The 17054-nt window shown below is 44.8% G+C and overlaps 1 protein-coding gene across 10 annotated transcripts in view; it reads right to left on the minus strand.

Moving 5' to 3' along the window:
• NEDD4L (NEDD4 like E3 ubiquitin protein ligase) overlaps positions 1–17054 on the minus strand; it is a 399166-nt gene that overhangs the window by 373859 nt on the left and 8253 nt on the right. The window contains exon 2 of one of the 10 annotated variants that reach the window (XM_025144552.3): positions 11980–12058. The exons of the other annotated variants lie outside the window; for them this stretch is intronic. Within the exon in view, the coding sequence (XP_025000320.1) occupies positions 11980–12024 (45 nt within the window). The 5' untranslated portion in view covers positions 12025–12058. The remainder of the gene's footprint in view (positions 1–11979; positions 12059–17054) is intronic. 10 annotated transcript variants of the gene reach the window in all.

A 17054-nucleotide genomic window follows, 5' to 3' on the forward strand; every position in this document is an offset into this window, starting at 1 on the left:
AATGTGAATCCAAATACAATATTCCAATCTTGCCGATGAAAAATTGGATAGCAAGTGCTATAGTTTGGTACAAGATTTGAGGGCAAATAATAGAATTCTTGAATGCATACACTCTATGGTGGCAAATGCATACACTTTAATAGCCAAGTTAAGGAATGAGTAGGTAGAGTTTACCTTCTGGATTTGAAGGATGCCTTTTCTGCCTGGTTTGGCCAAAGGAAGCCTAAGGTTATTTGCCATTGAAAAGGAGAACCCCAGTATGGGACAAAAAAAGACTCAGTTAACCTGGACAGTGTTACCCAGGGTTGTGAGAACAGCCCAATGATTTTTGAGAACTGGTCAGCTCGTGAGCCTGAAATTTGAGTTCCTCCATCCCACGGTGGAACTTTACTGCAGTACGTGGAAGCCATGGAAACAAAAGAGGACTGTGTGCAGTGGACTGTGACTGTGCTGAATTTCTTTGTTTAAATGATTATCAAGTTTCTCAACAGAAGGCACAAATTACTCAACGGCAAGTGATGTATCTGGGATAGGAGATTACAGCTGGACTGCCAGGAAAGAAGCCATCTGCCAAACCCCTAAGCCACAAAGTGCCAAGGAACTCCATACATTCTCAGGAATGACAGGAGGGTGCCAACTGGATACACAGCTACGGACTGTTGGTAAAGCCCTTTTATGAAGTGAGTAAGAGATGGCCAGAGTGGTTGAGGGAGGCGGCTACACTAGTGCTCAATATTCAAGAAGCCAGTAAATTTATGCTAGGCCAAAGAATAACAGTTTTAATATCTCATACAGTGTCTACTCTATTGGAGGTAAAAGGGGGGCATTGGCTCTCACCCCCAGAGGTTCCTGAAATACCAGGCCATCCTGGTACAGCAGGATGATGTGGGAATAATTGTAACTAATATTGTCAACCCAGCATCTGTCCTTAGCGGAACTCCTGGAGAACCAGCATTTCATGACTGCTTTGAAACAACTGAAGTTACAAACTGTTGCCAGTCAGACCTGAAAGACAAATCCTTAGAAGATACAGAAGACACCTGGTTTACTGATGGAAGCAGTTTTGTGTGACAACGAAACCGTAAGGCAGGGTATGCAGGAACTGCTACTGACAAGGTAATCAAAGCACAAACATTACCTGTGGGGACCTTCTTTCACAAGGCTGAAATAGCTGCCTTGACAAGAGCCTGAAATATATGGACAGATGCTAATTACGTATTTGGGGTGGCACACACTCATAGCACCATCTGAAAAGGGCAAGGATTGCTCACACACAAGGAAAAACAGCATGATGTAAATCTACCAAAGAGCGTGGCTATTATACATTGTAAAGGACATCAGAAAGGTAACACTGTACAGGAAACTGGAAATAAGATGGTGGATCTGGTGGCAGAACAGGTAGTTGAAGAGGGCTTTAATTTCAGACCATAAACTTAAAATTTCTGAACCTGAGTCAGAACCTGTAAAATATTCTAATGAGGATAGGATTCTAATTGATTATTTAGAAGGGAAGAGAGCAAGCTGACAGATGGGTACACTCCCGGATGGATACACTGTTGCGTCCTTTAGTATTTTATCAAAATTGGTTCTAAGGGAAGATAAGAAAATGTATTGGGCAAACAGACATTACAGAGTACGATCCTAGTACCAGGAACAGGGTACAAGTGGGCCTATTGGGCAAGGGAACTTTCCAGGGCAACAGTGGCAAATTGATTTCTCGGAACACCCAAAAAAAGGGGGGTATCGCTGTATGTTGGTACAAACTGATACCTTTTTATTGGGGCCAGAGGCATTCCCTTGTAGAATTAATAAGGCATGTGAGGTAACTAAAGTATTTTTACAGGAGGTTATTCCAAGATGTTGAGGAACTACTTGGTCTGTCAAGGAAATTGCACCGTCGAAAGTTAAACTCATAAAGTAAGGATGTGTCAGTTACTAATTTGCTTTATCTCAGTGTACACAGGGTGGTGTCTGTTGCAAGTTGATATTGTGTGCTGTTACATTTTGTATTTTGGTTGCAATCATACTATGTTTTGCGTTGTGTATCGTAATGTTGTACCTCTATTTGTTTAAATGTATGATTTTAACTTTTCTCCCTTCTATTTGGGTCAACCTTATATTTCCATATTTAACAGTGGTCGCTATTAAGGAAAGTAATAACACTCTCATTAGTGGGCACAAATATCATAATGGAAGTAATATAATGAGCAGGTGTCATTTGGGTAAAGGTTTTGATGTGCAGAATCAGACTCTATAACCCAGTGTTAGGTTATAAAGCAGCTATGTTTATTCGCCAAATGCGCAAGGGTTGGGTGCAAGGAGGATCACTCCACCAAACTTGCACACCAGCAAGCAAACGTGTTACAAATTTGTAAGCCAAGTCCCATACATATTCAGCAGACTTCCTGGAACCCATCTACGTATTCATTATCCTTCCAGGAATTCGTTTACATACTACCCCTCCCCTGGCGCATGTGTTGTCCGTAGTAGGGGTCTCCCTCTGGTGGTCGTGGGGATGAAGTCAGAAGTCTTCCTCGCAAAGGCACGATGTCTTCCTTGGTCTGACCTTCTTACAGTGCATTCAAACCGGTCAAAGCCATTCATTCTGTATTGTTCCTTTCTTTGTGTTTGCACAGCTGACCATGAAATGTTGAGATGTCCTCCTTCTTCCCTAGTTTCTAAAGCTAATTTATTTAACCCCTATATGTTCAAACCCTAGACCCACCTGAGCTCCTGATCTCAGTTTCTGGTGGTTATGCAGAGATGGGAGAGCTTGAAAGTCAGCACAGATAAATTGGAAAGGACCTTGCATAGGAGGGTACTTAGCAACTCCCACCAGGGATAGTGAGAACTATGTGGAGCCAGCATGAAAATAGGAGAAGGGTTTGAAGCGTAAATAACCCATTGGTGAGATATAATACAGAATATCATAGCTTCATGAGGGCTCTTATCCCAGTCATAGGAGTAGCACAGCTGGAAAGAGCTATAGTAAATATCTCTGCAACTCTAGAAATAATTGAGAATGCAACGGCAGACACCCTACGGGCAGTCCAAGAGGAAGTCTACTCTCTATCCAAAATTGTATTACAAAGCAGAATGGCATTGGATTTGTTACCTGCAAAGGTGGAGAGTGGGGCTTATTTCAGGACGCATTAAAGAAGAATGAAATAATCTAGCAGGCAGATGTCCTGCTAGATTAAAGAAAAGGGGGGAATTGAAGAGTAAGAAAGGGTTCACAGAAACTAAGGGTAGAGATAGTTTACAGAAGCAAATATGTAGAGGCTGCTAGAAGAATGGGGATTGCAACAAGCTGGGATTAGGACAATGTGGGGGGTGGAGGACATAAGATGGATAGGAGTTTTGAGAACAGCTCGAGGACATTAGGTGAGTAAGTGATAACATGTCCACAAGGCAAGTTAGAACCAGTTCAGGGGCTACCCCTCCTGCAGGGTCAGAAGTTTACAGCGAGGAAGACTACGAGCCTTCGTCCCACGACCACCAGGAGGACACCCCCACTGCTCATGACGCATGTGCAAGGGGGAGGGATCGTATGCGAATAGGTTCTTGGAAATATAATCAATATGTATACGAATTCTGGGAAAATCATTGGTTATGTATTAGTTCGGCTTATATCTGTACCAAGCTTTTGTTCTATGGTGTGCAAGTTAGGAGAAGCTATCCCCCTTGTACCAGGCATTTGTGCAGCGTTGGTTAAACATACCTGATTTTATAACTACTTTATGGTTAGAGAGTTTGATTCCACACATCAGTATCACTATCCACCCTTGTAAATAGTCATATCCCCTCCTGTTTATACACTCCCTTCAAATATTGGAATGCCATAATCAGGTCTCCACAGAGCCTTCTCTTCTCCAAGCTAAACAAGCCCTGTTCCCTCAACCTTTCCTCATAGGAGAGGTGCTATGAAAATATATATATATATGTAATATTTTGTCGCATGCTCATACATATTGCAAGAATATCCTGCACAAAGAGATTGATCCAAGGAAGGATCAATCTGAAGAATCATTGGAAAGACCTGGCACCCCCCCGTGCTCCGTGTTTGACAAAGGAGGTGTTTTTTTGACAGAATGGAAGAGGCCTCGGAGAGAATCACCATGTCAATGCGAAAAGAAGAGTACTGAGGTATCCTGGAAACAGCAGGATCACGACCAGCTGGTGACAAGATAGACTGAATTAACAAGTGTCAGAATGTAATTAACAAATGTAAACCTTCAGTTAGATTGTGAAGCTGGAGTACCCAGCCAATGGAGAAACGGGAGGGGGTAAGCTTAAGGGAAACATGGTACAAAAGCTGTAATATTATTTCCATAGGTATGCTCCTGTTGGCAGGATGCCCACCACTGCAATAGCGAATTAAAATTTCTTCACAAGAGATCCTGTCTCCTAAAAATTATCTCAGACGTTTCTGACAACAAGAAGCACTGGAGTCTGAAGCAGAAACAGAGAAACCTGACAGAGTAACTCAACATGCCAATGAGTTATGTCAAGCAGGTATTTTTTTTATTACAGCGCTGGGTGCATAGGAGATCACTCCCCCAAACACGCACACAGAGGGGAGCAGCGACTACATATTTACAGGCATAGAGTATACATATTCATTACATTTCCAAGAAATTGGTTGCATGTTTTCCCACGCTTCTGACCATGCATCATAAAATGTGGGGAGGGTCTCTGGGCAACATCTAGTGGTCGGTGGATGAAAGCTACTAGTCATCCTCGCTGTGAACTTCCAATCTTTAAGGTGGGGTAGCCCAAAGTGACTTCGGCTAGTGTTGTGTTGAGCTGAAGATCTGCTCTGCTTCCTTATAGAATCACAGAATCACCAAGGTTGGAAAAGACCCACAGGATCACCCAGTCCAACCATCCACCCATCACCGATAGTTCTTGCTAAACCATGTCCCTCAACACAACGTCCAAACATTCCTTGAACACCTCCAGGGTCGGTGACTCCACCACCTCCCTGGGCAGCCCATTCCAGTGCCTGACCACTCTTTCAGAGAAGTAGTATTTCCTAATGTCCAGCCTGAACCTTCCCTGGAGCAGCTTGAAGCCATTCCCTCTAGTCCTATCACTAGTCACACAAGAGAAGAGGCTGACCCCCAGCTCACTACAACCTTTCAGGTAGTTGTAGAGAGCAATGAGGTCTCCCCTGAGCCTCCTCTTCTCTAGACTGAACAATCCCAGCTCCTTCAGCCGCTCCTCATAAGGCCTGTGCTCCAGACCCCTCACCAGCTTTGTTGCCCTTCTCTGGACACGCTCCAGGGCCTTGATGTCTTTCTTGCAGTGAGGGACCCAAAACTGGACACAGTACTTGAGGTGCGGCCTCACCAGTGCTGAGTACAGAGGGACAATTACTTCCCTGTTCCTGCTGGCAACACTGTTTCTCATGCAAGCCAGGATGCCATTGGCCTTCTTGGCCACCTGGGCACACTGCTGGCTCATGTTCAGTCGAGCATCAATCAATACCCCCAGGTCCATTTCCTCTACACAGTCTTTCAGCCACTCTGCCTCAAGACTGTAGTGTTGCTTGGGGTTACTGTGACCAAAGTGCAGGACCCGGCATTTGGTCTCGTTGAACCTCATCCTAGTGGCTTCAGCTCAGCTATCCAGCTTGTCCAGTCCCTCTGTAGGGCCTCGCTACCCTCAGGCAGATCAACACTTCCAGCCAGCTTGGTGTCATCTGCAAACTTACTAAGGGTGCACTCAATGCCCTCATCCAGGCCATCAATGAAGATATTGAAGAGGACAGGCCCTAGCACCGATCCCTGGGGAACACCACTCGTGACCAGTCGCCAGCTGGATTTAACGCCATTCACCTCCACTCTCTGGGCCCGGCCCTCCAGCCAGTTCCTTACCCAGCCAAGAGTGTACATGTCCAAGCCACAGACTGCCAGCTTCTGCAGGATTATACCGTGGGAGACAGTGTCAAAGGCTTTGCTGAAGTCTAGGTAGACTATATCAACAGCCTTTCCCTCATCCATCAGACAGGTCGCTAGATCATCGAAGGAGATCAGGTTGGTCAAGCAGGACCTGCCCTTCGTGAACCCATGCTGGCTAGGCCTGATCCCCCGATTGTCCCGCACATGCCACATGATCTCCCTCAAGACAATCTGCTCCATAACCTTCCCCGGCACCAAGGTCAGGCTAACAGGCCTGTAGTTCCCCGGATCCTCCTAACAACCCTTCTTGTAGATGGGAGTCACTTTAGCAAGCCTCCAGTCTTCTGGGACCTCACCCGTCAACAAGGAGCGCTGATAGATGATGGAAAGCGGCTCGGCTATCACCTCCGCCAGTTCCCTCAGCACTCTCAGGTGAATCTCATCCAGCCCCATAGACTTGTGGCAGTCCAGTTGGAGTAGTAGGTCTCTGACTGTTTCCTTCTGAATTGTGGGGGGGTTAGTCTGCTCCCCAGCCAAGACTACCAGGTCAGAGAGTGGAGTACCCTGAGGATAACTGGCCTGACTTTTAAAGACAGATGTAAAGAAGGCATTCAGAACCTCTGCCTTTTCCTTATCCTCAGTGGTCACATTCCTAGCCTCATCCACTAAAGAATGGAGATTCTCCCTGGTCCTCCTCTTACTGTTGATATATTTGTAAAAGAGTTTCTTGTTCCTTTTTACCCCAGCGTTGAGTTCAAGCTGGGCTTTTGCCTTTCTGATTTTCTTGCTACAGTTGTTATCTTTAACAACAAGACATCTGTCCTGCTTTCTTATCTTTACTTGACACCAAGTTCTCACGGCCTCTGTGTTCTGTTCTTGAGCATATATGTACACAAGAATTCTGTCCTTCATGAAGTCCGCACAAGTTATGTGAAAAGCTATTCATTGTTCCCGTTTCAAGTCGTAGTAGAATACTTTTATCATTTGCCTCAAAAGGCACAAGGACATTTCCCTCAGGTTCCACATATATTGTTTTTAAAAGTTGCTCACTATGGCCTAATAAGCAGCAGAAATTTTCCACATTGGGGAAAAGCTAGTTAAAGACCTCAGTGATTAAGCTGATGGTGAAAAATGGGAAAGTAGTAGGTGGGCACTTGACCACCCTAGATACCACTAAGAATGCCCAAAGGGACATTAGCATATATTAATGAGTCCTTGAAAAAGAATGAATATGTATGCCAATGTACTACATATGTATGTATTAACTGTTTAAATGTAGATCCTGAACTCTGAAAGAGCACGTTTGCTTGTCAAGTCACCTGATACGCATCGTGAGGAATAAAGTAATGTCTCTTTCTAACACCACATTGGAGTTAGAGTTTTCTTCCCTGATTTTGGATGACAAGAGCAACCATTTTTGTCAAGTCGGTCAGCTTCTTCTAACCATAAGGGAAATGCTACCATTCATTGAAGTTGATGAGATTCAAGAAGTTTCACCAGGTAACTGTACCTCCCCAATCTCTAGACTACTCATGGCTGATCTAAGTGTATTTGTAATCATTAAAAACAGTAAAGTATCCTACTCAGAAACACAACGTATTGTACACAACAAAGTAAGCTGCTACCTGCCACTTCAATAGCAGCAATTCTACTGCTTTGTTATAAAGCTAAAACACCATCAGCAGACACATAGTGATATAAGATGTAGCAATATTGCTAAGCTTGCTAATGCTCAATGATGGATATCCCTGTAGTTGGTTTAGAAAACAGGAAGAATCTGTGCCCTTGTACCAAGTAGATAACAATGATATACTGACCCCCTTATACCAAGCAGATAAAGAAGTTCTGCTTGGATCAGCTGATTTTGTGAAAGCAGGTATTGAGCAATCAAGGCAAGAAGCTGATTGAGCATGCATGAAGATGGGATTCAACCAGTGACCACAGTAAGGAAGACTACTAACTTCATCTAGACGGTCTTGGGACCACCACCACAAGAAGACTGAGCACGTGCAAGGAGGTGGAACCCTACGTTAATGATTTTGGGCTAAGTACTGAGTATGTATGTACTGCACAGTGTCATGGTTTTATGATTTTTTGATAATGGCATTCCACATCATAGCATCATGTAGTGCACTGGGAGTTAAAGAGTTAATGATCCAGTTCCATGAATTGTCAATAGTTCCAGGTATACCTGTCTCAGAAGAGAACTACATCTCCCTGAAGACTTTCACTGTTCTGTTTCCCATTTAGTGGGAAAGATAAAACTGATCGCAAATCACAGGACGCCCCTTTTTCTTTTACAGCTCATCTCTGCAGTGTGTGTACTCCCTCGCCATCTCACCTTCAGCATTAGAATAAGGCCTTAGGCTTTTGGACGCACTCTCTCTCATTTTATTTGATTTATTAGCCTCAATTCCAATTATATTGTATTATATTGTGTTATCTTGCATTAGTAAATTAACTTTCCTCCTCAGATTGCTGCCGCTGTCCTGTTTTTAGGCCCTTCTCCCTACCCTTCTTCCCCTTTTCCCCCTTCCCCAGGGTGTGGGTCCATGGGTCCCCCCCATCCCATTATTCAGAGAGCCGGGCCAAACCAGCATGTAAACCATTGACAACTGGGAAAAATCTTTGCATATATAACATAATTAATGTATATAAGCTGAAGATCTTTTGTACCAGGTATGTGCGATTAGGTAGAAGGATGCCCTCGTGCATCCAGCACTGAGAGTAAAACAATGTCTGTTTTCTAACACTCCAACTTGAGTCTTAGAGAGTTTCCTGATCAACCAATTTACAGTATCAATAGCTTTGTCCATACATGTTTCCCTGCTACCACTCCCATCACCATGAACACCACAACAGGCAAACTCACAAAACCCTTATTTTCTCCACTTCTTTGCTTAGGGAGCTTGTCCATTTACTACTTCCAGAAGGTGACAGATGAGCTATCTTTAGACAAACTGACCACAGATTTCATCAGGGTCATGACTCTGGCCAAAGCCTTGGGTTCACGAGACCCAGAGAGCCACCTTGGTAACTCATTACCACTAAACTGCAAATGTTTTGCCCTGCCCCTGTGTCTGTACACACCTTCCTCCACCACCCCACTAAACCTCTGATTTTCCACATCTCCAGCAGCTAGAACTCACCAACCCAGCAAGGAGATGGGCAGCTGCCTGCAAACAGCAGTGTGTACTGATTCACAAAGGGCCTGAGATGAAAACAAAAAAAAGCGGGGCCTCCCTTCCAGCAGTGGAAATCCACTAGATTCCTATCATTTTAATAAACTGTTCAAAAAAAAGTTCAAGCTGGAGCACTGGAGGAGCATAGAGACACATAAGACAAGACCTCAGCTCCTCACACAGCCACCACCTTTCCAACCCTTCTCCTCCCGGCTGCAGCCACCCTGCTTCTTCCCTTCTGGTAGAATCACAGAATCATAAAATTGCTCAGGTTGGAAAGGACCTCAAAGATCATCCAGTCCAACTGCAACCTAACCATAATACCCTAACTCTAACAACCCACTACTAAATCGCATCCCTGAGCACCACATCCAAACGGTTTTTAAACACAACCAGGGATGGTGACTCAACCACCTCCCTGGGGAGCCTATTACAGTGCTTAACAACCCTTTCTGTAAAGAAGGTTTTCCTGATATACAAACTAAATCTCCCCCAGCTCAATTTGAGGCCATTTCCCCTCATCCTGTCACCTGTCACCAGTGAGAAGAGACCAACCCCACTCTTGCTGCAATCACCTTTCAGATATGTGAAGAGAGCAATAAGGTCTCCCCTCAGCCTCCTCTTCCCCAGGCTAAGCAGCCCCAGTTCCTTCAGTCACTCCTCGTAGGGCATATTCTCCAAGCCCCTCACTAGCCTCGTTGCCCTTCTTTGGACCTGCTCCAGCACCTCAATGTCCTTTCTGTACTGAGGTGCCCAAAACTGAACACGGTACTTGAGGTGAGGTCTCACCAGTGCCGAGTACAGGGGCAGGATGACTTCCCTAGTCCTGCTCACCACACCGTTCCTGATACAAGCCAGGATGCCATTGGCCTTCTTGGCCTCCTGGGCACACTGCTGTCTCATATTCAGATGACTGTCCATCAGTACACCAAGATCCCTTTCCGTCAGGCAGCTTTCCAGCCTCTCCTCCCCAAGCCTGTAGGGTTGCCTGGGGTTGTTGTGACCAAAATGCAGGACCCGACACTTGGCCCTATTGAAACTCATACCATTAACCTTGGCCCACCGATCCAGTCTATCCAGTCCCTCTGTAGTGCCCTTCTCCCCTCTGGCAGATCAACACTCCCTCCCAGCTTGGTGTCATCTGCAAACTTACTGAGGGTGCACTCAATCCCCTCATCAAGATCATCAATGAAGATGTTGAATAGGAACGGCCCCAGTACCGAGCCCTGGGGGACACCACTCGTGACCGGCCGCCAACTGGATTCAACTCCATTGACCACAACTCTTTGGGCCTGGCCATCCAGCCAGTGTTTCACCCAGCAGAGCGTATGCCCATCCGAACCATGGGCAGCCAGCTTCTCCATGAGAATGTTGTGGAGGATAGTGTCAAAGGCTTTACTGAAGTCCAGGTAGGCCACATCAACAGCCTTACCTTCATCCACTAAGCAGGTCACCTTGTCATAGAACAAAATCAGGTTTGTCAGACAGGATCTACCATTCATGAACCCATGCTGATCCCCTGGTTGACCTTTAATTGACCCATGATGGCTCCCAAGATTATCTGTTTCATAACCTTCCCTGGCACCAAGGTGAGACTGATCATTCTATAGTTACCAGGATCATCCTTCCGGCCCTTTTTGAAGATGGGCGTCACATTTGCCAGTTTCCAATCCACTGGGACATCCCCAGTTAGCCAGGACTGCCGAAAAATGATGGAGAGTGGCTTGGCAACCACACCTGCCAATTCCCTCAGCCTTCTAGAGTGCAATCCATCTGGCCCCATGGACTTGTGAGTGTCCAGCTTTTGAAGCAGGTCCAAGACCATCTCATCATGCAGGGTCTATTCTGTTCCCCATCCCTATCCACCAGTGCAAGAGGCTGTGTGCCCAGGGAACAACTAGTCTTAATATTAAAGACTGAGGCAAAGAAGGCATTAAGCACCTCAGCCTTGTCCTGATCCTTGATCACTGTGTTGCCCTCTGTGTCCAACAAGGGATGGAGATTCTCCCTAGCCCTCCTCTTGCTGTTGATGTATTTATAGAAATATTTACTGTTGTCCTTCACCTTAATGGCCAAGTTCAGTTCTAGCTGGGCTTTGGTTTTTCTAATTTTCTTCCTGCACAGCTTCACTAGGTACTTGTAATCATCATAAGTAGCTTGCTCATTCTTCCAAAGACCATAAACTTTCCTTTTGTTCCTGAGTTCCAGCCAAAGGTCTCTGTTCAGCCAGACCAGCCTCCTTCTTCCCTGCTGGCTCGTCTTCCGTGACTTAGGGATGATCAGCTCCTGCACCTTTAAAATAACTTCCTTAAAATATTCCCAGCCTTCCTGGGCTCCCATGCCTTCCAGAACTGCCTCCCAAGGGACCCTCTCAACCATGGTCCGAAAAAGGCCAGTCTGCCCTCTGGAAGTCCAAGGTGGCAGTTCTGCTAACTCCCTTCCATGGTTCAACAAGGATTGAAAAATCTATCATTTTGCAATCACTGCCCCAGATGGTCTCCAACCTTTACATCCCCAAGACCTTCTCTGTTAAAAAACAGCAGGTCCAGGATTTTGCTTCCCCTTGTTGGCTCTTTCACCAGCTGTGTCGGGAAGTAATCTTCCATACACTCTAGGAACCTCCGGGACTATTTCCTTTCTGCTATATTATAATTCCAGCAGATGTCTGGGAAGTTGAAGTCCCCTATGAGAACAAGGGGTAGAGACCTCGAGACCTCAGATCGGTGCCACAGTAGACGTGGCAGTCCTCTAACTACAGAAAAACCTTCCCTCTTTCTCCAGGCCAATTTGACAATTAAAGGGGAGAAAGAAGCAGGTCAGAACCTCTTATAGGAGCAGCAAAATCAGCTTCATTTCCACCCATTTCCTGTCTCCATCATGGATAGTCATCTCACCTCCACCGAGGCCTTTCCCCAGAAGAAAACTGGCATCTCCATCATCTTCAGACTTCACCATTTGACAGCTGTTTAAAGACTGGAAAGCATTAAAAAAAAAGTTGAATTGAACAGCCCATCGGAGTGATATTTGATGATTTACATCATTTAGTCTGACACAATGTCAGACTAGATCTGAGATTACAATCTTGACTCTACCAGGCCACACATGAAAACCTTTGCCAGAAATACAACACATTACTAGAAGTACAACAGCTGAGCAACGACAGCAGATCCCAATGGGGAACTGCTGGACAGATCCCGGTGTGCTTCATGAGCAACTGGGCGGCAGCACCCAGGGAACCCATCTGCTTGCCTCCTTCCAGATAAAGTCCCACTGCAACACTGCTCGTGTCTGAGAGCTCACTCAAAACAGCACACAACTTCTGTGGCTTTAGAGCCAGAAGTTGGCTAATATAGAGCTTCTGATTTCAATTCTGTAGATCTGTAAGACGTAAGAAAGTACAGATATAAAGATGAGAACTGGATTGATTAAAAAAAATAACCCTTAATTCATACAAAGTATATACCAACTGTAGTGGAAATGCTAAGTCATACCTTGAAACAATGTTTGAGCACCTGGTTGGAAGGCAGGGCCAACCCAGGGAAGCTCAGGTGCAAGTAATGCACCCGAGTGACCAATGAAAGGGGTGGAGCCAGGATCCACCCCTTCCCAGATCTCATTTAAAGACTGGCAGTAGAGGGCTGACTAAAAGGAAACATGGGGAATAAGACAAAGGCAAATACTTCGTAATGCAAGAATACTGTTACCTTCTAGCTTCCAAGGACTGAAAGCTCAAGAATCTTTTAGAGACAGATTCTCTGTACTTCTGGATTTAAACCCCAAAAAAGTGAGGCAATCTGTTTATAGTGGAGAATTGAGCTTAATTCAGCTTTTTTGGTTTGATTTACTTCTTAACCAAAAGATCGGGATCTGATGACTGCAAGACTTGAGTTGCTGCTATGTGATGGCCAAACTATTTCATGAGCTAGCAACAAGGAGGCACGAAGACAGCTTCTAAGTTCAGCCAATAATATTTTTTTATTGGAAAAAATATTTTTGTAAACCTATTCAAATATACAAAAACGTTTGAATGAAATATCTTTAGCTTGGTTTAGCAAAAGTAAACGAGCAATTTTTCCACAATTACATACCAAAAGTAAGTAATAAATGCAACTTGACGAGCTTTCAGCAGAAAAAAAAATACTGAAAACATTAAGAGACATTCCTGTTGTGATTTCCTAATGATGAAAAAGAGGAATTTATTTCAAAAGCTGATGACAGTTTGTCAACAGTTTATGGGCTGGTCTTGCTCGGTTCCTTGACTAGCAGGGTGGGAGAACCCACAGATCCATGCCCCGAAAAGGGAAAAAAAAAAAAAAAAAAAAAAAAAAAAAAAAAAAAAAGGAAAAGGGTAGAGAGATGGGTCTAAAAACAAAACAGCAGCAACGATCTGAGGAGAAACAAACTAAATAAGATATCAGAATGCAAGATAACACACTATAATACAATATAATTAGAATGGAAGCTAATAAATCAAATATAATGACAGTGTGTCCATAAACTGAAGGCCTTACTCTAATGCTAAGGCGAGATGATCTAGGGAGCTCACATGCTGCTGAGATCAAAAGGGAAAGGGAAATGACCTATGAAGGCCTTTTATCTTTTCTCTCTGAGCAGAAATGATAAAAGAACAGCGAACAGTCCTCTGGGGGATGTGGTAGTTCTTCCCTTACGGGACAGGTACCCGGACCTGGAATATTACCTCGTTAACTCCCAGAGCACTACATGATGTTATGATGTAGAACACTGATAACCAAACATGAGAAAACCATGGCATTCCACCCCTTATTCTACATCGCTACATCATGCTTAACAGATAAAAACAAAAAACAATAATTAACAAGCATTAAACACATGCACACACTCACACAAACCTATATACATGAAATTACTGACTGCACTCCCCCAACATACAATTCTTTTGTTGTACACATTGAGCATCGCCATCTTTCTGCATCACACACCAAGTGGACCCAGGTCCCTGAGCAAAAACAGTTCCAAGAAGAGGTTTGTGCTTCCCAGAAGCTGGAAAGACCCAAACCACTTTTCCCAACCTGCTCTTTACATGTACTATAGGGACCTTATTTCCCTCTACAGTATATAGGCAGCTGGATTGAGCAGAACAATCTTGACTGACAGATGCTTAAGTATTGACCAACCAGGTGGTTTCTGCCAAATGCTTCTTCCAAATGTTTAAATGTTCTGCCACCCACTGCTTTCAACATAGTTTTTAACAACCCATTGTATCATTCGTTTTGTTCAGAATCTAACGCATGATAGGGGATATGATAAATCCACTCAGTGTCATGATCTTTAGCCCAAGTATTTACAAGAGAATTTCTGAAATAAGTCCCATTATCTGACTCAATTCTTTCCAGAGTGCCATGTTGCCACAGGACTTGTTTCTCGAGACCTAATAGGGTGTTTCGGGCAGTACCATGGGGTACTGCATGTTTCTAGCCACCCAGTAGTTGCCTTCACCACGGTAAGCACGTAAAACTTACCACTGCAAGATCGTAGCAAGGTGATATAGTCAACCTACCATGCCTCCCCATCGCCCTTTTTTTTTTTTTTGTGCCATCACCCTTCCCCCCAGAGAGGTTTCATTCTCTTGTCTTGTTTAATTGTGCCGCATGTGTCACAGTCATGAATAACCTGTGCAATAGCATCCATACTTAAGTCCACCCCTCAGTCTCTAGCCCACTTATATGTTGCATCTATTCCTTGATGGCCTGAAGTCTCATGGGCCCACCAAGCTAGAAATAAAAGTCTATTTGAGCCACCTTAATTTGGGCAGCCTGATCTACCTGATGGTTATTTTGTTGTTCTTCAGTAGCCCGATTCTTGGGCACATGAGCATCTACATGGTGCACCTTTACAACCATATTCTTTATTCAGGCAGCAATGTCTTTCCACAGTTCAGCAGCCTAAATAGGTTTACCCCTCCGCTGCCAGTTATTTTGCTGCCACTGCTGTAACCACCCCCATAAGGCATTTGCCACCATCCATGAGTCAGAGTAAAGATAAAGTATTGGCCACCTCTCCCATTCAGCAACATCTAAGGCCAGCTGGACAGCCTTTACCTATGCAAATTGGCTTGATTCTCCTTTCCCTTCAGTGGCCTCTGCAACTTGTCACACAGGGCTCCACACAGCAGCTTTCCATCTGCGATGCTTCCCCACAGTACGACACGATCCATCCGTGAACAGGACAATTTCTTTTCATTTTCTGGTAGTTCACTGTATGGCGGGGACTCTTCAGCGCACAATTCCTCTTCTGCTGGTGATGTTCCAAACAATTTGCCTTCAGATCACCTCTACGTTTACTGGACGACTGAGGTTCCCCAGTCCAGCTGTCTGCATAAGCACTGCAATCCACTTGCTCCAAGTGGCATCAGTAGCATGATGGGTGGAGGGAACCTTTCCATTCAACATCCAGTTCAGCACTGGCAGTTGAGGTGTCAGAAGGAGCTGTGTTTCAGTACCAGCTACTTTGGATGCGGCCCCGAACCCCCTCATGCGGCTAAGATCTCTTATTCAATTCATTTGGAGTGTAATACTCTTTGGACCCCCTGTACGCTCATCTCCAGAATCACAGTGGTCGGCCTCATGTCCCTCTTTAGAATCTTTGCTATAAACTCCAAGTTGGACCTTTCTCTCCAGCAGCAGTGTAGAGGAGGTTCTTTACATCCTGTCCCATCCATACTGGCCTCAGGGCCATGACTTGGGCTATTTCCAGGTTAATTTGCTCAAACGCCTGCTGCTGCTCAAGGCCTCACGCAAAACTATACTTCTTCATTGTCAGCTGATAAAGGGGGCTTACAATGAGGCTATATTTTGGAAGATGCATTCTCCAAAACCCCGCTACGCCCAAAAACAATTGTGTCTCTTTCTTATTAGTGAGTGGAGACATGGCAGTGATTTGTTTACCACATCCATTGGGATGTGACAACACCCATCTTGCCACCTAGGAACTGAATTTTCCGTGCAGGTCCTTTCACTTCATTTCGCTTAATATCGAAACCAGCTCGTAGAAGGATCTGGATTATTTGCTCTTCTTTCTTGAAAACTTCCCCTGCTGCATTGCCCCAAACCATAATGCCATCAATGTATTGGAAGTGCTCAGGAGCACCGCCCTGTTCCAATACAGTTTGGATTAACCTGTGGCAAATGGTTGGGCTGAGTTTCCATCCCTAGGGCAAACGTTTCCACATATACTGAACACCCCTCCACGTGAAAGCAAAGTATGTCCTGCATTCTGTGGCCAAAATGATGGAAAAGAAGGCATGAGTAATGTCAGTGGTGGCATACCACTTGGCTGCCTTTGACTCCAGTTCATTCTGGAGTTCTAGCATGTCAGTTAGAGCAGCACTCAGTGGGGGTGTGACTTCATTCAGGCCACGGTAGTCTACTGTCAGCCTCCATTCTCCACTGGCTTTTCCCACTTGGCCATATGGGGCTGTTAAAAGGTAAGTGAGTTTTGCTTATCACTCCCTGACTCTCTAGTTGTCAAAATAGCTTATGAATGGGGAGCAAGGAATCCCTGTTGGTACAGTAGTGCCGTCTGTGTACTGTTTTTGTAGTAATTGGTACCTGCTGCTCTTTTACCTGTAGTAACCCTACAACAGATGGATCGTCTGTCAGGCCAGGCAAAACAGATAGCTGCTTAACGTCTGTATCTACAGCAGCTATTCCAAAAGCCCATCAGTATCCCTTGGCATCCTTGAAATGCCCTCTTCTGAGATGATTTATACCAAGTATGCATGGAGCCCCCTGTCCAGTCACAATAGGATGCTTCTGCCAGTCTTTACTAGTGAGGCTTATATCTGTCTCCAACACAATCAATTCTTGGGAGCCCCCAGTCACTCCAGAAATATAAATCAATTCTGTCTCTTTATAACTCGAGGGCATTAGAGTGCACTGTGCACCGGTATCCACCAGTGCCTTGTATTCCTGTGATTCTGATGAGCCAG

This window comes from Gallus gallus, chromosome W (genome assembly GCF_016699485.2).
Source record: "Gallus gallus isolate bGalGal1 chromosome W, bGalGal1.mat.broiler.GRCg7b, whole genome shotgun sequence".
In the NCBI taxonomy this organism is placed as follows: domain Eukaryota; kingdom Metazoa; phylum Chordata; class Aves; order Galliformes; family Phasianidae; genus Gallus; species Gallus gallus.